Raw genomic sequence first — 22,429 nt, 5'->3', positions numbered from 1 at the left:
ACAAAATGATATTAAGGTATTTGTGCTTTAAAATTATTAATTTGAAAAGTGTTACAATTTGAAATTTTAAAATAACATAAAATATATTATTATAATTTAGAGACCTATTTATATTATATAAACGTTGTGAACACTATACAATATATTTTAGAATTTTTAGTGAATAGTTCTTTTTGCTTCTTTATGTTAGATTTTATAGATTTCTTTTGGATAAAATTACTTATATTATTAAATATTTTTATTTCATAATGAATATTGATAAAATTTGTACATACACATACGTAAAATTCATTAAACTCTATCAGATTCCTTTCAATGTTATTTTTATAGTGAATACTATGTAGCGAATATTAATCACTCTCCATCGAAATTGAACGCTTTTTCAAATTTTATGATTAAATGCATTTTCAAATTTCATATTCGTTTCATGTTATTCTCCATCAAAGTGTAAATTCTAAAACGTGACAATTTTTGAAATCTATTTTATGTTATAATTAACCCTGCATTTTTTGTGCGTAATTTAGTCATTTCTAGTTTAATCTGTGTCTTTTTCCTTTTTCTTTTAGAATTCATAACATTTACGAGCTCGATAATAATAGATTTAAATCTGTCCTCACTTTATCCTGTACACTTGTTAAACTGTAACAACTGATTAATTGTATAAAGTTAATTGTCGCGTAAAATATTCAAAAATGTTTAACAATGTATCCGTCTTGAATAAATATTTTAAAAATCGTTAAACGACAGAGAAGAATAGTTTTCTACAAAGACAAAAGATTCTCAAATTATTACTAATTTAAGACGGAGGTGTAGTACTGTCAGAACGAAGTTGAGAAGGGGCAGCTTCGCTGTAAGCGATATCAAATACACTTTTCTTTTCTAATAATTGTTGGTGTCGCAACCTGTTGCCACCCTGCAACGATATTGCTATTCCAGAATCGAAATCTTCACCGGTACACCCTTGTTCCATCGTAGGTGGAATATTAAAATGTTCTGGTGATAATTGCGGCGAGGGATGAGGAACAGGCGGAGGATGAAGGTAAAATGGCGCAGATATCTTTTCGTATTTGTATTCAGAATGTTGTAGCAAATGATATTTAGGATCTTGCGATACCGAGGGTGGCGTTGCCGCGAATATTTGAACCGGTGGATCTTCGTTTTTTCCTCCTTCGGCTCTCCTTAATTTTCTTCCTTGACGAACGATGGCTTTCAATTGTTCAGACTCGACGTTTACCAAAGGTTTCACTTTGCGTCTCGTCCGCGGAGTCGTGTCAGCAGTTTTATGGCTCGATAACTTTTTACCTTCCTTCTCAGTTTTTTGATTTTTCATACTCCTTCGTAACCATCGAGGAAGTTGCTCCTCGTCGTCCGTAGCCATTAATTCGGCTCGTTTCTTTTCCATTTCTTCTCGATTCTTTTTGTACCAGGCCATGTATTTCGGTCGTGTCTTACTCGTATCGATTTCTCCAGTTTTCGGTGGAGTTGGATATTTCTCGCTGCTACTGGATGATTTTTTGTCCTTTTCGGCTTTCAATTTCGACAGAGATTGCTTCCGCCGTGACTCCTCATCTCGTTTCCTTGATTGTTTCGTTTGATCGCTATCTTTTTGCTTCAATTGTTCTTCCGGGAGCTTTCTACGTGTCCGATACCCACCGTGACTCGTTACATCGTGAAAATGAGTTGCTTTCTCCTCGGAAGATTCCTCGGAAGAACTTTTTTTCTTCCTTCGTAGAATTACTCTTTTCTTTTCCAGCTCTTTCATTCTTCTATCGGTAACTTTAAAGGTCTCGGTTTTTGCAAGTTTAGAAATTAATGACGCTTCATCTGGCTTATCAACCTTTTTATCGTCGTCTTTCATTTCGTGTTCTAGTTCTGTATCTTTTACACGTTGTGTACTAGTCGACGATTCTTTCTCACGAACCTCATCTTGTCTATCAGGCTTTCTATCGTAGCCTCTCGTTCCAGAATCTATCTTCGTATCCTTTACATGTTTCGTACTAGTCGAACTTTCTTTGTCACGAGCTTTATCTTGTCTGTCAGCCTTCGTATCGCACTCCTTCGTCCCAGATTCTAGTTTTGTACTAATCGAGGATTCTTTATCCAGTTCCAAACTGCATCCAGATTCTGCTTGCTCGTCTTTCTCCATATCTTCTCTATCAGTTCCTGTGATTATTTTCTTCGGACTAAAATGCGTTTGTATATCCATAGTCTTTTCCCTTAATACAGTTTCTTTATCTTCTTCTGTTTCGCTTGTATCTTCAAATTCCACGAACATTTTGTCCTCCTTCGAAGATTCTACGTCCTCATCTTCTATCTCTTCGATCGATATCGTCACTCGTTCCTCATCTTCCATGTCCTGTAGCTCAGTTGTCTCCTCAGTTTGACTAATTTCTTTCTCAGATAGTTGTGGAGCGCGATGTCGTGGTGTCTGATACGGTCTGGTAGTTAACGTTGTCTTCCTGGAAATATCACTCGATGAATCACTATCTTCAGAATCAACCACCGTATCTATTATGCTTGTAAAAAGTGGAAGGCTTACGTCTATAAGTTTTCCCTCAACAGGTATTTCCTGCCTCTCTTCTTGCCCTATATCTTCCTCTAAAGGCAAAGTTTTATCCATTTTCGGCTTCGTTAGATCTTGCTTATCTGATTCGCCATTGGGGACAATCGTAGGTACATTAAATCGCATATTTGACTGTTCCTTCGGAAATGTCTCCCTCTGAATGTCGGCTCCCTCCGCGGTAAAAGTTTGTTCCTCAACAAATTGTTCTACTTCCTGTAATTCAGTTTGCTCGCTCTCTGACTTCAACTGCTCTTCGGATTCGGATATTTTCCCGGAATCTGTTGAAGCTTTCCGTATAGTGGAATCAAACGCAAACTTTTCTTTCTCTGTCGTCTCGTACATCTGCGGGGAAGTTTCAACCAATTCGATTTCCTGAAAACTACTGCTCACTTTACCTGATGGTTCGTGCAACTGCTCCACCTTCTCGGTAGTTCGTGCTAGTTTGCTATCTGCTGTTTCATTATCCGAAAGTTTCTCGGGTTCCTTGCTCACTTCGTGCGTTTTTTCGAATAACTTGTCTTGTCTTTCTTTCGCCGGTGATGCTGGCTCGTCCTTTAAAGGTTCACCAATTTCTGATTTTTCGACAGATTCTTCTGCCACTAATTTTGTCGCTTCATCTCTCGAGGAGTCATCGATTTTTATTTTTTCGTCGGATTCTTCTTCCTTTGCTTCTTCGAGAACATTAATTTCCTCAACCTTTTTTGCCGCATCCTTTGGAGTTGATATTATTTTGTCATCATCCGAGAGATCAACAATTTTATCTTGCCCCGCGTCTTCTGTCGTTTGTTTATCGTCCACTGGTGGTTCCACGAGTGTCTCAGACTCGCCATCTATTCGAGGAGTCGGAGATTTACTAATATTCGAAATTTTGACTTCATTCTTTTCCTTCTCTTCTCTTTTGTCGAAAGATAACGAAGCAACTTCTTTCTCGATAATTTTATCGTCTGTAGATGATTGTTCGATAGTTCCAGTTTCTTTTTCAGTACTCGGAATTATCGATCTTTTGCCATTCGTTAATGTATCGAAGACACCATCTGTTTTATCAGTGTGATCATCAACAGTTGATGTCTCCATTGGACTTTCTTTTTTCGTATAACTATCGATCGAAGTAGGCATTTCCGTTGAATCCTTTGTTGCTTCACTATCTTCTTTCTCAGCGATTGATTTTTTTGACGCATCATCTTTTTCTTTAGTGGTGTCATCAAGTATTTTCATGGGAATAACTTCCTTATCGATCTGATAATCTTGAATCGTTGATGTATCATCCTCTTTTTCAATTGAAGTTTCCGGGGCAATTCCCTCGACAGGAATTTGACTGTCATCAATTTCTTCTGTTTCTGTACTCTCTTTCTCAGTAGCTTTGGAATCATCCATTTTTTGCATTCCTTTACTAATTCCTTTTTCTTCGATCGAATGGTCATCAATTTTTACCGTCCCTATAGTTATTTTTTCTTCTTTATCCTGATATTTTTCCTTTTCTTTATCGTCGATAATACTTGCTTGTTCTTTGGTTTCTTCGCCTTTTACAATTTCTTTTTCTTCTTCAACACGTGTTTCCTCCTTCGTGTCAATAGAAACATCTCTCTCATTAATTCTGTGATCGTCGCTAGAAACTGGTTCTTTCGTAACTTCCTTTTTCGTGGAAGTTTCCTTTTCCTTCGGGGAACTACTTTTTCTCTTTTCATTTTCATTATCAGACGTAATATCTACAGTTTCTTCTTTTCCATTTAAAACAACCTCTTTGTCTATTTGCTGATCATCCGATTTAAGATCTGTAGTACCTGCTTGCTCGCCAGGTACCTTTTCTTCATCTAAAGAAATAGCTTCTTTTTCACTAACTTTGTCCTTATCGATTTCCATTGAAATTTTCTTCTCCTCATCGGACGTTTTCTCTTTACCAATGAAATCAACGGTAGTTTCTGTTAAAATTCCGAGATCACCAACACTTGTGTGATCCTCAGTTGTCTTTTCTACCATTTTATGATATGTAGCTTCTGGTTCAGTAATTTTGAAGTCCTCGGTTGCTTTTTCAAGAGTTTCATAATATTTAACAGTGTCTTGTTTCTCAACTGTTTCTATAATTTTCTGATCTCCAATTGGTTTTCCAGCGATGTCATCATTGTCCTTTGTTTCTTTACCAATTTTCTGATCTGCAGTTGGTTCTCTAGCAATGTCATCATCGTCCTTTGTTTCTTCACCAATTTGCTGATCTGCAGTTGGTTCTCCTGCAATGTCATCACCGTTCTTTGTTTCTTTACCAATTTTCTGATCTGCAGTTGGTTTTCTAGCAATGTCATCACCGTTCTTTGTTTCTTTACCAATTTTCTGATCTGCAGTTGGTTCTCCTGCAATGTCATCACCGTTCTTTGTTTCTTTACCAATTTTCTGATCTCCAATTGGTTTTCCAGCGATGTCATCATCGTCCATCGTTTCTTTACCAATTTTCTGATCTGCAGTTGGTTCTCTAGCAATGTCATCATCGTCCATCGTTTCTTTACCAATTTTCTGATCTGCAGTTGGTTCTCTAGCAATGTCATCATCGTCCTTTGTTTCTTTACCAATTTTCTGATCTGCAGTTGGTTCTCCTGCAATGTCATCATCGTCCTTTATTTCTTTACCAATTTTCTGACCTACAATTGGTTCTCCTGCAATGTCATCATCGTCCTTCGTTTCTTTACCAATTTTCTGATCTGCAGTTGGTTCTCCTGTAATGTCATCATCGTCCTTTGTTTCTTTACCAATTTTCTGATCTGCAGTTGGTTCTCCTGTAATGTCATCATCGTCCTTTGTTTCTTTACCAATTTTCTGATCTGCAGTTGGTTCTCCTGTAATGTCATCATCGTCCTTTGTTTCTTTACCAATTTTCTGATCTGCAGTTGGTTCTCCTGTAATGTCATCATCGTCCTTTGTTTCTTTAACAATTTTTTGATCTGCAGTTGGTTCTCCATTAATATTGCCATCATCCCTTGTTTCTTTATCAATTTTATAATCTGTAGTTGCCGATTTAGTCATTTCTTTGTCCATAGTAGCTTCTTTGGAAATTTTGTACCCCTCTGCTGCTTTTTCATCAATTTTCCGATCTTCAGTTGTTTCTTTAACAATTTGATCATCTGGAATTACCGTTTCAGGAATTTCAAGCTCAGTTGTTTCTTTAGAAGTCTTTTTGTCTCCAGTAACTGCAATAATTTTATGATCCGCTGGTGTCTTATCAAGAATTTTATCATCCTCTTTCGTTTCTGTATCCATTTTTGTAAACTTAGTGGTTTCTTTATCAACTTTCTGACCCTCAGTTATTTCTTTATCCATTTTTTGATCTTTCGTTGCCTCTTCGATAATTTCGGGGTCCCCAAAAGTTTCTTCTCGAGTAATTCGATCAATTTGCCTCGCTTGTTCATCAGTTTTCCGATCCTTATTTATTTCTCTACCAACTTCTTGATCCATAGTTGCTTCTGGAAAAATTTTACGATCATCCATTATTTTCTTATCAAATTTTTGATCCTCAGTTACTTTTTCAGTAATTTTATAATCCTCACTTGCCTTTTCAACAGCTTTGTCATCCTCAGTTGTAGCTTTCACGATGATTTCGCCTTTATCACTAATGCCTTCTTTATCTTTATTTACGAAAATACTTTCTGCAACTTGATCAACGGATTTAATTCTTGTAACGTCTTCGTCGTACTTTTCCTGTTCATCTAGAAAAACATTTTCTTCAGCCTTTCGATCGTAAGTTTCAATCATTGACGTAGTTTCTTTTCCACGGAGAACTTCAATTGTGTTTGAATCGATCATTTTTTTCTCCTGGTCACTAGATGTTGCTTGTATTGAACCTTCCTTCTCCTCGATAGTAACGTGATCTAATTTTGAACCATCGACATCTTTTACTGATTTTTTCTCTTCTCCATTAGTTTTATCTGTTTTATCTGTTTTTCCACATATTTTTGATTCATCTGCCACATCTTGTCTCACACTGTCCTGTCCATTACTTGGCATTTCAGTTTTTATATATTTCTCAACCGGTTCTTCGATCTTTTGCACTGTACCTATTTTGTCACTACGTTCTTCTTCTTTAAGAGCATCAACTTCGACTTCTAGTTCTTTTTCTGCTTCTTCCTTTTCTCTAGAAATTCCTTCAGCTCTATATTCTACTTCTGCCCTCTTAAGCTCTTCTAAAGCTACACTCTCTTCCCCAATATCTTTTGACAACAGCTTTTTCATTTTCTGCTCCAAATACTCGTATTTATCATCTTCCTTATCGTCTTGTTTCCGCTCTTCTAACTCGCGCACTGGTTTCATTTCAATTTGCTCTTTGGACTCATCTAATGATTTATCTTCGTCCTTATAATCTTCCAATTTATCCTTTATATGTTCAGCTATGTCTTTTTCAGCTTCGCTCGCTAATTTATCTGTCTGCCTACTTTCTTTTTTTTCACCTGTATCGCTATATTTTATACTCTCCATAGATTCTTTTTCAGACGAAGTTTTATCAGTTTGCCGATCTCGTACGATAGTTTCACTGAGCTCTTCTTTCTTAGTTGCAGCCATCGTATCAATAGCCGTAAAACCTGTAATCAATTCTTCTTTAGCATGAGCCGTAGAATCATCGATCGATTTCTTTGTACTTATATGTTCTTCAGGTTTCACAGGTTCTTCAACTGTATCACGAATCCACTTCAACCCATTTTTTGACACCTGTATCGTGTCAGGAATACATACTTCTTTCTCTGTAACAATCTTGTGTTTTTCTACGTTCGCTGTATCCCGCTCTTCTTCCATGGAAATTGTTGCTTGTTGCTCCACGATTTCTTCCTTCGGTTCTTCAACGAAGTCGTCGCTAAATTTTTCAATTATTTTCTTTGGAAACCTTTCTACCACGCGTTGATGTACGCCATTTGAATCTCCGTCTGAAAAATCTGTACTGCTTTTCTTTTCGAAATCTCTTGGAGTAAACGCATCTCTTCCTCCTCTTTTTTCCTCTGTACTGGTGCTGGTTTCTTCAGCGACGTTCTGTTTACGAGATATAGTACCCAGTTTCGGTGCTTTTATCATCATTTTCCCAATCTTCTCAGACTTTAATTCAGCCTTTGGTGTTTCCTTCGAGTAGCCTTCCTTTCGCTTCTCAACTTCTTCGTCTCGAAATTCGGACATTTGCTTTTTAGGTTCTCGTCGCTCCATTTGCGTTTGACGTTTCACTTTCGCATGACCTTGAGTGCTAATTGGTTGCTTCTGTTTCACGCTTTCGTGACGAGTTCCGCAAAATTTCTTTGGTTTGTCAAGAGCATCGTCGAACTCGGAACTTCCCGTACTCATCACTTGACTCTGTTGATATTTCAGCTTTTGTTTCGTTTTAGCTATGGCTGACTCCTTCTTCTGTTTTCCTTTCTGTTCCGCCTTTAACGAGCTCGCGGTACATTCAGCTGTTTGTTTCTGAGAACTCGAGGAATCCATCTTCTTCGCGCTTTTCTGATCCAAATCCTTTTTCGGCTCTTTCGCAAACGAATCTGACTTCTCTTGGCTCGTGCTGTCGCTGCCAGTGCTCTCCTGAAATTTTTTGTCACCCAGTTTGCTCAGCTTCTTCGTTAGCATTGTAAACTCTTTCTCAAGAATCCTGAAACTCGGCTTTATCACGCCGTCTGACTTTTTCTGCGTCTTCGACTTTCCCTCCTTTTTCGGACTTCTGCCGTCTACCTTCTCGCGGACGTACTTTTCACGTTGAACTTTTATTTCTGGCGAGGAGGTGGACTCAGTGACGTTCATCTTCTGATCGTCAGTCACGTCCTCACAACTTTTCTCGTGCCTTTCCTTACGTATCTCCTCGGAAGATTGCGAACCAGTCTCCTTCTCGTTCAGAATCTTATAACTGATACTCGTGCGTTCGGTTTTTTGATAACTCCGCATCGTTTCGTCCTCTTCGCCTTTGTACGAACTTCCGTTTCCATCCAAAGAATCCGAGATTTCCCTCAGCACATCCGGCTCCAGAGAAATCTTCCTGCCTTCTTTCACCTCCCTCACTTTTTTCCTCAAAATGCTCAATCGCTTATCGAAACAAGGGCTCACTTCTTCTTCGATCGGCGACTTCATCCATAGAGTTCTAGACCTTTTCCAATCTCCATCGCCGTACTTCTTCCTAGACTTCAATTTTTTCCTGTGTCTTGACTCCTCGTCGGATTCGTCGTTGTCGCTTCTACTTTTCACCTGACGTTCCGTTTGAGTGGCCGCTGTTCTGTCGGTTTGAGTAGCGATCGCTACTTGTCCGGGAAGGCTTTGCGTTTCTAAGTAACTTGTGGAGTCCACTCCGCCGGCTCCTGCACGACGATTTTCTCTTTCGAGTAGTAATCGAGTTAATAGCGCGTTTTGTCTCGCTAGCTCCAAGTCGTGAAACGGATACTGGCTGCTATTTGCTTGAATGTGATCTGTGGTAACGACCGGCGGTCTTTCAGCAATTGGTGCACCACTTGCAACAGCCTCTTGCTTCTCTTGCCTCATAGTTTCTCTCATCTGAGATTCCCTCAGAGATTCTTTCTCTATCTTTTGCGAACCATAGTCACCGTGATCGATCACTAGCCTCTGCACGTTAGGTCCTATTTCTTCGATGTGCTGCCTATGACCGAGATCCAACCTGTCCGGTATCAGGATTATCTCTGGCTGTTGTTGCTGACATACTTCTTTCGATCGTTGATGCGATTCCATGCTACGAGCTGCTTCGATGTCCTGCATCGACAACTCGTGCCTCGACTTCTGGTCTTCTATGAATCTTTGCAGAATTATATCCTTGCCATCTACGATCAAGGCTGTTGGGCGGTGATGATGGGGTTGGTGAAGATGGCTTGTCGTATCTTCCACTTGTCCTCGTGTCACTAGCCGTAAGACTTCAGCGTTCCCTTCGCGGTAGAAATGTTGCTCTCTGACAGTTGGTTCTTCGTTCATGTCGGTTTCCACGAATCTATGGAATCGAGTTTCGATCGAATTTTAATTCAGCTATACATATATAAAAGCGACGACCTATCAATGATGTTACTAATGATTTCATTCGGGCGACTGACGATGTTACGTGAGGTGAACAGAGCTGTTTTAAATTCTGATTAAGTTGGTTCTAATTGAAACAAAGTGCGAGTATTACGATTGTAATTAATGATTATAATTATGTATAAGTATAACAAAGAATAGTGGCGATAATCATACTGAAGAAAAGTGGTGAATATCATTGATTTTAATCAATATAAACTTAGTACTACATTTTTTACAAGAAAGACAATTTAGTTCAGCGATGATTTCAAGCCTCAAGAAACTACACAACGACATCGTGACTTTGAAGAAGAAAAACGAGCCTCTCTGCTGTATTATTTCATTTTCATTTCAACAGGACGTATGAGTGAACGTGAGATGACAGCTTACCTACCTTTGCCTATAAGCTTGATGTTGCAGATCGGAACCTCTTTCCATTTCGTGTCGTTGTAAAGAGTCCAATTCCGCAGTATGATAACCTCTTGCCTTTTGATCCTCCATATCCTCCATATATATTCTTTCTTGTTCATTTATTCTGCTCTTCCTCGAGTGATCGTAAGAATGCCCATCTCTTAATCTTTGAGCTTCAAGATTCATTTGAACGTCGTTTGGTTGCCCAGAAATGTAAGCAACGTCGCCAGGAAGCGAACAATTCTTTACGTTTCTTCTATTGAATTGCCAATTTCTTCTCGTTGGGTCAGCACTCCACGCCTGTTTCCTTCCATTCCACGATACTGAGATATGACGAAGGTTCATATAAATAATAGCATGATATTTGTTTGATATGACAATAATATAAAAGATACAAGAATAACGTAAATATAATAACAAATATTAAACCACGATAATGATACGATATTTTGGTTAATACAAAAAACACCACGTGTTATTTGAAGTAACTTTTCGCGTTATTATAAAGTCGTTTCAGTTTTTAAGCTTCACGTTAAGCTTTAAACGTATTTGTATTGTGTAATTAAATAATTCTATGGTTGAAACAAATTGTAAGCTTTTTTACATTATACGACGTATAATATGAGTGACATAAGATATAGCAGATGTGCTAATACTTATAATCAGCAATATATCGGGTTATTAATTATATTGTCATTAGTATTATTTATTATTATTTAATTATTATTATTATTTATTATTTAAAACTAAAAGATACACATAATGATTTAAAAATAGATTACCTTCGGTAGCTACCGCAGGCTGCCGATGAAGATGTCGTTTTGGTCTTCCATCTGATCGTACGACCAATGTTTCTGACGAATGTACTCGTCTTTTTCTGGGCGCCATATAAAAAGGACATCCAGGACATATGCAGCAGATAATTAACGCGGCAATGGCCAAAAGTATAAGTAACACCAGGATTATCAGAAGCCAGAATAATAATTTGTTTTCTGCTTTGTACACCGTCTAAAACATTTATCCAAATTCTCGTCATTTTTTGAAATCTAGCTAAATGTCATAAATTAAATCATAATTAATATTAAATAATATCAAAGTAAAAGTCATAATTTATATAAACTAGATATTCAAGTGCTAATTATTTAAATATCTTACAAACAACAAGACAAAGTAATTATTCCAGATAATTGATTTATTTTACAATTTTCACTATATAATTTAGAAGTTGAGAATCGTATTCGTACCACTTCTTCGCTTGGAACAGTAGCAATAGTATTGTTAATAAGAGTCGTTTGACCATCATTGACATTTGTATGATGTGGAGTTCCATCAACAGGGGCGTTTGTATTGTCGATATGTATACTCGTGTTCATAATCGCGTTTCCAGCAATGATCCCGACTCCATTCGCAGCTAAAGCTTCACGAATCTTTTCTACATCTACCAAAGACGTACCTGGTTCAGTTTGCTCGACGCGAGCCACGATAATACTCCTGAAAAAGTATAGTTTAAGTTTCTTCACTGTTGATTTCGTATGTAAAATAAAAAATCCATAAAGACAGAATATCAAAGAAAATTTGCCTTTCCTTATTCCTTGACAATATTATTTATCGTAAGATCTTATAATGAGTATATAAATAAGAAATAAATATAAGATTTTATTACAGGATCTTACAATGAATAATCCCTCTAATAGTGTATATCAGAATCTAATGACCATCGACTGGTTCATAGTTGAAAAATGTTTTTCATCGAGTGATTAAATCGCAATGATCATGTACCGAATATCAGTAGGTCACTAACCTTTTTCCTCCCCCAGGAAGAATCCCCGTGCTTCCAGTGTCATTCCGTTGAATATAAGGACGAGTTTCTAACACAGTCACTCGACCACCTGTAATAGCGGCTAAAGTTTCAGCAGTTTTCGTGGAGTTCGGCTGTTCTCCTGGCACCACGAACATCATTATGCGTGCTTCCATTGCGATTCCACTGAGGATCCGAATTTTTGTTGTACTTGAAAGATGCGGTACACCTGCAACGATTTATATTATTCGTGTCTAATAACAAATTACATTATTTTGTGTTTATACTTTAAGCAGTATTACTGGAAAATTACTGGACAAATAATTTTCTATCGGTTTACCTAGATCGTATGCTCTGGCAGTGAGAGTGTACAGTGCATCGTCGTCGGCTCGTTTTCGTCGTTTCTTTATAACTTCCGTCGACATTTCCTTCGTTAGATTTCCCAAATTAATCCTCGTAGATTCATTCACATTTCTAGTCACCATTAAGAAATCGTTTCGTATTTCTTCTTGACTGTTGACGAATTTCGTTTTAGCTTTCTTCGAAAATTTCTCGTATGCGCTCTGTTTCTTTTGTCTGAATTTCGTAATCGGCAACAGAAGTATTAATTCACCGCTCGTTTCGTTTAAATCGAATTTCTTCCCGTAGTTTCCGTAAACTAATTCGTATCTAACTACATTGTTGGGTGGCTCTGCGTCAGCGTCAATCGCCTGTCAATAGTTACATTCTCTTTATCATTTGATTAATCATTTGATTATGCCGCGGATGTTTATGCAAATTCCTATCTTTGTCAACGCAACCACAGACTGATAGTAAAGGGATAAATTTTCCAATTATTTTTAAATTATACATAACAATACCATGTTACATTTAGATATATATCTACCTAGATTTCTCATAAATTCATAAACATCCCCAGGCTACTTACAGTATGACTACGTACATTGTAACTTTGAATTATTTTCCAGTACAATGGTTTATATAAAAAGATCATAAGATGGAGGGGGCGTAATAATCACAGAAGATAATTGTTAAGATTATTTAATATACCTTTATCAAAGCAGTCGATGTAAAATTAGTTAGATCAGAGTTCAACATAAACTCGTAAACGTCCTTTTCAAATATTGGTGCATTATCATTCACGTCAAGTAGATTAACTATTAAAGGAACAACGCCACTATTGCCGTTGCCATTTTCATCCCGAGCTTCAACGGTTAATACAAGTCTTGCTGCTACTTCACGATCTAAGGAAGAGCCCATAGCGACAGTTATTAATCCGGTGTCTGAATCCATAGTGAAAGCTTGACTGCCTTCTCCTGTTATACCGGTGTATCGGATACTGCCATAAACACCTGTATCTTTGTCAGTTGCGTGCACCTATAGAGAGAAGGTATTACAATGTTTGTTTGACATTCGATATTATTTAATCATTTCTTTCTCAACCTTGTAACTTATGTCAGAACAATGTACATAGTTTTGTATAGTTGTATATATGAAAAACGTGAAAATTATATCACGTAGTGTAAAGAAGAAATGTAGATACAATGGTTTGCGAAGAAAGGGTCAGCAAATTTCTTACAATCCAAATCAAGTGAAAATGATAGTTTTTATTATTTAACAGTTTCTCTTAGATATCGTGGTATAGTTAAAAACAATTAATATTCTACGGTTATAAGTGGCATATGAACAATCTAATTATGAAAATCATGAAATTTCTTCGGGAGATAGTTAAGTGTTTACCTGAATCACGCGTGAACCCGCAGTTACGTTTTCAGATAACGTTATCTCGTATGATTGTTCGTCAAATATTGGCGGATTATCGTTTATATCTCTTAAAAATATTGTAGCTGGCACTGACGCTGATAGATTTGTAGCTGGACCAACTTCCTGAGCTACAATCTGAATTCAATGAAACTATATTAATGACAGTAAACAAAGAAGAATCGACCGAAGAACAATTAAACTTATTATAATTTATTACATCTTTTGAGATAGCCATAAACTTTATGATATAGATATAATGTAATGGCCGATCTATATATATTATACTCGCCTTGAACGATAAAACTTTGTATAATTCATAATCGATGAATGTGTTATCTCGAACGGTTATAATAAAGTCTGCATTGCGTTCTGCAACCGTCGGATTTATTTCAAACGTATTATTGTTATTTTCCAGCTTTAACGCAAACACCCCAGCTTTTCCAATATCTTCGTCTTTCACCCTGGCTGAATATTGCTCACCAAAATTTATCACAGTGCCCGGCTCAGGATTTTCGTCTATCGTAGCAACGTAACTGCAGCAAAGGAATAAGATATTTTATAAACACAAATTACATTTTAGAATTAATGGAAATATAAGGCTGAAAATTGTTCGGGAAATACTTGAAATTCCCTCGTTTTTCACAAATTTCAAGTTTCAGGAGAAGGAATAATCTAATCTATCTTAAACTTTTTTATTTTGCTTATTACGCTTTCATATTATATTATATTTACCTGAAAAATAGCACATTTAATTGTCGTGCTTTATTTGCCTCGTTTTCGATAATAAAAATAGTTAAAAATATCACAAACTGAGCTAAAATTAAATTTATCAATTTTAATGTCATTGCTTCTGTACATAATAATTAATACTCTAACGATTATATGCTTTTTTCAATCGTTAATAAAAAGATTTACTTAGTCCTTAACAATTTGTAAATTTCATAGTTATTAAAGTGGAAATTATTCACGACTCAGGTACCAACTTATCGCTCTCGAAGTATGGTGGACTATTTCCCGGCTCCCCAAGAAGAAAGCCAACGTCGACGACTGTGGCTTGGGCAGGAGGTTCTTCTCTGCTTCTTCTTATTTCTTCAGCAACCACCGTAAGTACAACGGGCGCTCCAACGTGCGTAATTTGGGTAAGTTCCTCCAATGGTTTGGCAAGAGTAATTTCTCCTATCGATCAAAGATTTGTAAATTAGTCTAAATCTCTAGAAAGCTTAGAAACATGTATACAAACAGATTATGTTTCACTCTACGAAAATGTCTAGATATGAAAATTTGAACGATGTTTGCATTTTGGATAAAGAAAATTAGAATATCTACTAATTAAGAATCATGAATAATAATTGTAACATTGTTCACGATGTGGGCGGTTTAATTAATGAGATATCGAGTGAATGTTATCCATTACATATAATCTGTATGTAGGATAAAATGTAAATAACTGAAATGATACGTTTATCAGACGAATCATCGTACAAATTACACATTTTCTTGTATAAATTAATACATTCTCGAAAAGATCGTTAAAGACTTAATACCTGACTTCTGTTATGTTTAGATCTTTATTCGCATGTATTATACGTAAACGTTCAAGTAATAAGCTATGTCACGATCGAATTATTTTTATTGCGAATTATGAATAAAACATTTCGGTCAATGATCCCTGTTACTTATGTATGACATACAGAGCACGCATGTCCAGTGATGGAAATTTTCCATAACACATCACGAAATGCAGTTTAGCGAATGAACTGCCCTTATTAACATACATTGCATTGTACCACCTTCTCATTTCGTATATAACTCTTATTCTCATTTACACTGTTATTCGCTTAATTTTGTTTCTAAAATATCAACGATTATATAATCATGGTTGAAGTACGTTGCGTGATTATTAATTCAATGATACAACTATTTACGATTCTATTAAAACAATACAAATAAATATAGGAAATATAGAAGCCTTTGAAATAACGTTACCTGCTTGAAAATAAATTTCGATAAAACTATAGCTCCTATAAATTGATATAACATAAAATAGCTAATATAATTCAGCAACAAAATACTTGTATAAATTCACGTACAATGAGAGACGATAATAATTTATACATCGCAAGCCATACCTTCTCCAGAATTATCTACATGTACATTCACCGTATTCCAAATTTTTAAGTAGTCCTCTTAACTTTATATATTCGCAAATTTTGTGTTCAAGATATCATCTGATATCTATAATAAATTTACGAATTTGACATATATCGAGATCGTAACAAACAGATACGTATTTCGCAACTGTAATTAAATAGCTAAAATGTCCCTTATCAAGTTTATTTATTCCGGTAGCGCGTAAAGATACGGTCGCCCATTTATACTTACAATACGCTTTTATCTTCTATATTCCTTCTGCCCCTGTCTGTTTCTTTTTCACTGGTTTTCTCTGGTAGTTACGTCTATACACACACGCGCGCGCGCACACACATACGATACATACACGAGTACGAAGGGGTCGCATGCTTCGTGTCACGAAATGATAAGCATCGCAGCCTGAAAAGCAGAGACTGACCCCTAAGTACGATCGATACCGCGTTGTAGACCGTCAAGACTTTCCTCTGACCACTTCTACCGAGTTCTGGCCACTTCCTCGCCTGACTCGTTTTTGGTTCCGCGAAAAGAATCGGTATCACCGATCTCAGACGTTAGATAACACGTTCGTGCGAGCTTGTAATCACGTGGAAACAAGCGTATAAAGTTGCTTCGTTGTTTCACGGCCCTTAGCCTTCCCTTTTCCAAGGATCCATAATAAAACGCATTAATTTTGGAAAACGTGCAGCATAAACCGTAGATTTGATCAATGAACGGGTTAAAACAACATTTTCTCTCTAGCGAACACTACACGAGCTGACTTATAAGCCGAAGTAGCTGAGTCGTCTTTGAAACTTTTAGAAAATTTTTAAATATTGATGCTAATGCGCTTGTTCGATGCTTGTCTTATGTATATATTATTTCATCAATTTTCTCCACTTTCATGTGGAGTTGACCGATTGGCCAATTGAGCGAATCACATGACAGTACCGCGAAGAGAAAAGAAAAGTCCATAATTTTCTGATTGGAAAATGGCCACGCCAAAATCGCACACGATTAGGTCTTCGATAAAACAGATCCATTTCGTGGCACTTTCTGAGAAGACGCATCACTGACGACTGACCGTATACTACACGAATACAGGAAAATTGGAACAACAGAGACGAAGAACTGCCGAAGAAAGTCAGACACAGCATTAACATCCAAGAATCACATAAAAGAGACAATCAAATTTCTTAAGGACATTTACCTCGGTCACAATATTTGCTTCCGACAGTGCGATTTCCATCGTTAACGATCGACAAGTTGATGGAAATGAAAAAGCTTCTTTTTATGGGAAAATCGAGAAACTGTCGGCTCTTATTGATCAACGGTGTATTCCTCTCGTAATGGAATTTCTTCCAGTGCACTTTGCACGGTTTCATTCATTTTTCACTGTGCTAGAACTGCATACGTAATCTGTTTTTCCGTGCTAGCTGTACCTCTAAGAGTATGAATCATTCCTTCACGCTTTAATGTCGGGAAGTGGAGTTCGAGGTAGCGGTAAATTAATTTGAAACCCTACTCATCGAGTGGATTATTCCTGAGAAATCAGGTCATTCGACGGTGTGTATGTCGGTGAACCTGTGAATAATTCGCTTACTGATGGGAGCGCTAGGAAATGTAATTACACCCTCTGTAAATTATTGTGTTTGCCGGTCATATTCGTGGTAATCAAATTTTCACCACGCTCTGTTGAATTTATGGACCAACATAAGTACCGATTGTAAAACTTTACGCGATTGTGGATCGTCTGTGCGATAGAAAATCTTGACAAGATAGAATGACAGCCATGGTTATATAATTTATGTAATTTTAAGCTGCGTTAAAAGCTTAAAATGACGAACAATTTTAATGATAACTTCTAGAAATATTTTTCCAAACTCGTATTAAGACATTTTTTCAAATCTATCTTCTGGAAGTAACAAGTTGTTTTCTTCTTAACAAGTTTTCTTCCTAACTTCACAACAAGTTGTTCCCAAGTTTAATCGTCAATTTGGTTTTGATAACTCGAAAATTAAGCAGTTATATCCATAGGAAAAGATCATTCAGTACATTGACTTTGACGACATATTTAAATCGATGAGATGTGCCCTATTCTAAATAATCAGCTTATTTTTATACAAAAAATTTCATCTATTCGGTGGAGTATAATATTTTTACGAATAATTCAGTACTTTCCATTGACTGTCGTAGGTAAGTAAATAATTTGTATTTCAGAAACGAACTGCATGTTAATGATTCTTTGTATAAAAATATTATCTGGATGTCTTTATAGCAAAATAAAAAAAAAAGAAAGAAGAGAAAAGAATAAAAAAAAAAACAAAAAAAGAAAGAATATAAAATAGTAACATTGTTTAATTCTTCAAATACATTTTTTAAAATCACGATATATTTTCTTACCATTTGTTTCGGAGATGTTAAAAAATGGCGTAAAGGGGTTGCCTTCAGACACGAGACCGTACACGATTTCACGCGGTACACCTTTATCACCGTCTTCTGCGTGCACTCGTAGTATTATATCACCCTGAAATCAACGTATACATTCGTTTTACTTATATGAAACATCGTATCATAAATAGCTTTTCTGGCCTACATTTAATTGCTCAAAATTGATTAACAACATTTTTCTCCAATTAATCACTTTAAAATATAAAATCGGAATTAGAACGAAATAAGAACGTTCCATTTCTATTATTATCGGAATAAATATACCCAGTCATCTTATTCGATACTGTGACACCTATTTGCTAATTTTACGCTGAAGATAAATTACTTTTGATGTAATATGAAATTATACTAGTCAGAAATAATAAAAATAGGAAGAATAGGGATGTTCCTTGATTCGTTCTAATCGAGACTGGATATTCTCTGCTTCTAATCAGTATATTAAACTTTGATTTAATAATTTCGTGAATAGTTTGATTAAATGTAATATATATAAATAAATAGTTTACTAAATTATTAGTTTGCCTAACTTTACATTATGTGAATATTATTGCCTTATAGTCGTTCGACAGGTCTGTACTCCTAATTATTATTAATGTAACGTACGTAAAAATGGAAATTCTCTTTGCTTTCGCTTGTGAATCTAATTTTCAATTATTCTAACAGTTAAAAATAGACAACTCATTCCTACTTATCTAATTTGATAAAATTTATATATTTCACTAGACACATAAATAACATGTTAAGAAAGGGAACGACTTACAGGTTGTACAGAATTGTTAATCCTTGTGAGGGGAGGGGCTAGCGTAAAAATTGGAGGAACATCTTGAACATCTTGAACTATCACAACAACGCTCAAGCCTGCAATATTTCTAGTGTCTTTTCCCTGCTCCGTATAGGGATCCTAATAAATAAACTATGTTATTTAAACTTTCTAGCAGAAAGTAGTTAACAGTATTTATTGAAATATCGCATACCGTAGCATACATGGTAAGAGTGTACATGGATTGCGTTTCGAAATCTAATTCTCCAGTTAGTGTAATTATTCCTCGTGTTTGCGTGGGTGTCTGCCGCTGTCTTATGGTGAAAAGTTCTTTTGGTTGCTATAAAGATAATAAATTATTGTTTGGAAGACATACGAGTGGCAATAGTATATTTTCAAGTATTACTTAACACACTACGTTTTAAAAATTACCGTTCATTTCTGTGACTTACCCAGAGTTCGATATAAACGGGTTTCCCACTCCAAGAATTAGCTCTTACTAAAAGATAGTCCAATTCTTTACCTGGTTTAGTATCCTAAGCAAATAATTTCATAAGATTAACATTGTAATCACTGATTTTGTAGAATTTATTTTACGATAAAGTAGAGACTGTCCTCTGACAAATTAATGTTAATGTAATCTATAAACATTACTTTGTACGTCATTTCAATTTCTTTTATTGTAACTTAGAATGCCTTACGATGGACGATTAGGTATAATCTTCGATATGGCGTTAACGTATGAAAATAAACAACTATACTTAGAATTACCAAATTATAACGTTTGTGATTTACTTGGCAGATTAGAAGACTTCTCGCATAATAATAGGCAATTTAACATGAAAGCAGGAAACGAGAGTAGGAATATGATTTAACACGAGAGCGACAGCATATCGAACATTACACGCATGCATATTCAGATTACACTGATTAATTTCAAGCTTTTCTAACGTGTAAAGGATTAATACTTATTATTTTTCTAAAAGTATTAGATAGTAAAATACTGCCGATAAAGAAATATTATGAAAAGGATATTAAACAATGAGAATAACACATATTCCTCGCAATAATTTTAAAGGATAAAAGAGGTCTTACAGTTAATATTTTTCTAGTTTCAAACAATGTGATACATAAAACGTTATACACCTAATAGAATTCGTACAATAAAGAACGAAGCGATGTATCGTGCGATATTATCGGTATGTGAAAAGAACATATGTATTCGATTCTTATGGGGAAGGTGTTGTAGTTATCAACGTGTTGAATGCTAGTACTAATCGTTGTTATTAATACAACAAATAATTACCTCGGGTACCATTATCAGAGAGGGTATGTGCGGGAATATTTTATCACGAAGGGTGGTTGCGTTCGTAACAGAAATAGTAGCTTGCATCGAGTTCGAATCTCCTTTCGTGTCTCTAACCCTAACGGCAAAATCGTGAAGGCGTCCGGGCATTAGCCGTTTCGTTAGTATTACATTAGCCTGACACACTTTGTTATACAACGTGCACGGCAGGTTGTCGATCCTTACAACAGGTGTGATGGTAGCTAAACAAATAAAGGATTTTTTTAACGAAGGCGTTTATTTCTCCCTTGTCCGTGTAATATTCGTTATAATTACCAGTTATTTCAAAAACAAGTGGGAAATCTGCATCCTGGTCAGTGGCGCGAAGTCGGAAAATGACAGAATCTACTTCAGCATCCGCTGGAACTAGAACTAATCCCATGTCCGTGGAGGTATCAAAGCGTGGACGCGCACCCTTTGCCCACGCGAAAACGAATCCGAAATAAATCCATACTTTGCACCATTGTCCTGCAAAGGGCATTCTGCAAACAGCGGATTACTTCTTCTAGATCTCTGCTTTGAATAAAAATAGTACGTTCAAACGCCTAACGCGATCGATAGTTATTTTACGAATATGCTGTACGAAACTAACTAACAACTGTTAGTGAAATATAAAATATTTTATGCGACGCAAAATGTTTTACGTAACATGTACACGATAGTTTCATAAGTGTTCGAATACTTTCGTCAGCTACTTTGGGGGTAGTTTAATGATCTTTTTTTTTTTAAGAAGCTTGTCTTTTTCAATGGAAGTAATTTTTGCTTTTTATATATTCTGAAATGATTTTTTAAATTTTCAAAGTATTTGGTTCTTTACCACGAAAGGAAGTTTCCTAAAGACTCATAAAGATTGATAAATCATGATCAAACGATGAGTGGTTGCCGAAAGTTACGGAGTAGAACGTATGATTTTAAGTATGCCAAGTAAAATCCAACATTTAACGTTACTATTATTTACTGATTTTTTAATATTGTCTTTTTATACTATTTCTTTTTCATCGTTGTATCACGTACTTTTCTTATTTAATTGTTTCATTTAATGTGCGATTATGAACGCCCCATTCGAATCCAGTATTTCGTTATTTGCGACAAAAGTCCAAAATAAGTAATCTTCTTCTGATCTCATCAAATACGCAGGAAAATATATCGATTGATAAAATTGCTACGAACTTTGCCAGCAACTCAATACATATGTTTCTTCAATAACGATGAAACTGCCATAAATTGTGCCCTTAGTAAGCGCCCTATATGATCAATCTATATCCGAACATGGTTACTTCGTAATCAAAACAAATGTTGTGTTCTTATCCAAGCGACTTAAATACTTCGAAGAAGCACTTTTACAGCATGCTAATTGCAACATACTTAAAATGAATGCGCGTTGAGCAAACTGGCAATTTCAAGTAGAACAAAAATGAGTAAAGAAAAACGAAACGGAATAGGAAAATATTTATTCTACCCTTTGCGTGAATGAAACGTCTCGAATTAATAGTATTTTATCTTTTAAAAATGCAATGTCAGATGAACGTGTTCATTTTGGAATTTCTGTATTGTACAAAAAATGTTTCCGACGGGGATGTTCGTGAATTTTATTTTATTCAATTTTGAAACACTGTTTAATGGGAACATACATTTTAGCTTAATTCTCTTACCTAAATGTCGAGGGATTTTTGAAGTATAAATTACAAATTACGGAAAGAGATTAATTACACTGAACAGAGGAACAAATCCACCTAAACAGAGTTAGGAGGAATAATAAATGTATTTCGTAATCAATGTGCATCGAACTTGTGAATTTATTGCGTTAATGAGAAGATCGATATCTCGTTATACGAGTGCCCCTATTTCTTTTCTAAATATTAGAAGGGGTGAGTTCAAGCGCTCTCAAACTGACTGACAGTCAGTCCATTTATCCAGTGAGTAATTATTTAAGGCAGTCAGTGGTCATTCCTTGGTACCGCGTGATAGGGCGCGCACCCTTTCCTTTCCCTGACAGCAGTCTCAACTTACTTACGATAATTTGAATAAATGATCTGTTATAAAATCACTGGTAAATATTGGAATGATTTTTATATTAATTAAATAAATTTTTGAATCGATTTTTTCATCAAATTTACAATCTTTATATTAACATATTTATTGGTTGTCGCCTATTATTCGAAGATATATTTTTTTAAATAAATGACTTTTCTGATACACCTTTCGTTT

At 35.8% G+C, this 22,429-nt stretch overlaps 1 protein-coding gene across 1 annotated transcript; it reads right to left on the bottom strand.

Moving 5' to 3' along the window:
- Positions 1-225: 225 nt before the first annotated feature.
- Positions 226-20,702, bottom strand: LOC122566596 (titin homolog). The gene is made up of 16 exons (XM_043724076.1): positions 20,498-20,702; positions 20,183-20,424; positions 19,329-19,412; positions 19,091-19,216; positions 18,877-19,017; positions 18,069-18,192; positions 14,522-14,714; positions 13,828-14,071; positions 13,515-13,673; positions 12,825-13,151; positions 12,115-12,484; positions 11,778-12,003; positions 11,221-11,467; positions 10,759-10,984; positions 9,960-10,299; positions 226-9,503 (listed from the first exon to the last, which is right to left on the bottom strand). The coding sequence occupies exons 1-16, from the start codon at positions 20,700-20,702 to the stop codon at positions 797-799; spliced, it is 11,961 nt and encodes a 3,986-aa protein (XP_043580011.1). The 3' UTR covers positions 226-796.
- Positions 20,703-22,429: the final 1,727 nt, after the last annotated feature.

Source organism: Bombus pyrosoma, linkage group LG4, assembly GCF_014825855.1.
Source record: "Bombus pyrosoma isolate SC7728 linkage group LG4, ASM1482585v1, whole genome shotgun sequence".
NCBI lineage: Eukaryota > Metazoa > Arthropoda > Insecta > Hymenoptera > Apidae > Bombus > Bombus pyrosoma.
This window is presented reverse-complemented; position numbering and strand designations above follow the sequence as displayed.

What these genes read in the sequence shown, in the direction of transcription:
- LOC122566596 (XM_043724076.1), bottom strand. Translation starts at nt 20,702, where the DNA reads ATGCCCTTTGCAGGACAATGGTGCAAAGTATGGATTTATTTCGGATTC. An exon ending in CCGTTTATATCGAACTCTGG is followed by an intron (nt 19,217 to 19,328) that starts GTAAGTCACAGA and finishes TTATCTTTATAG; the next exon opens with CAACCAAAAGAACTTTTCAC. An exon ending in TTAACAATTCTGTACAACCT is followed by an intron (nt 18,193 to 18,876) that starts GTAAGTCGTTCC and finishes CGTTGATTTCAG; the next exon opens with GGTGATATAATACTACGAGT.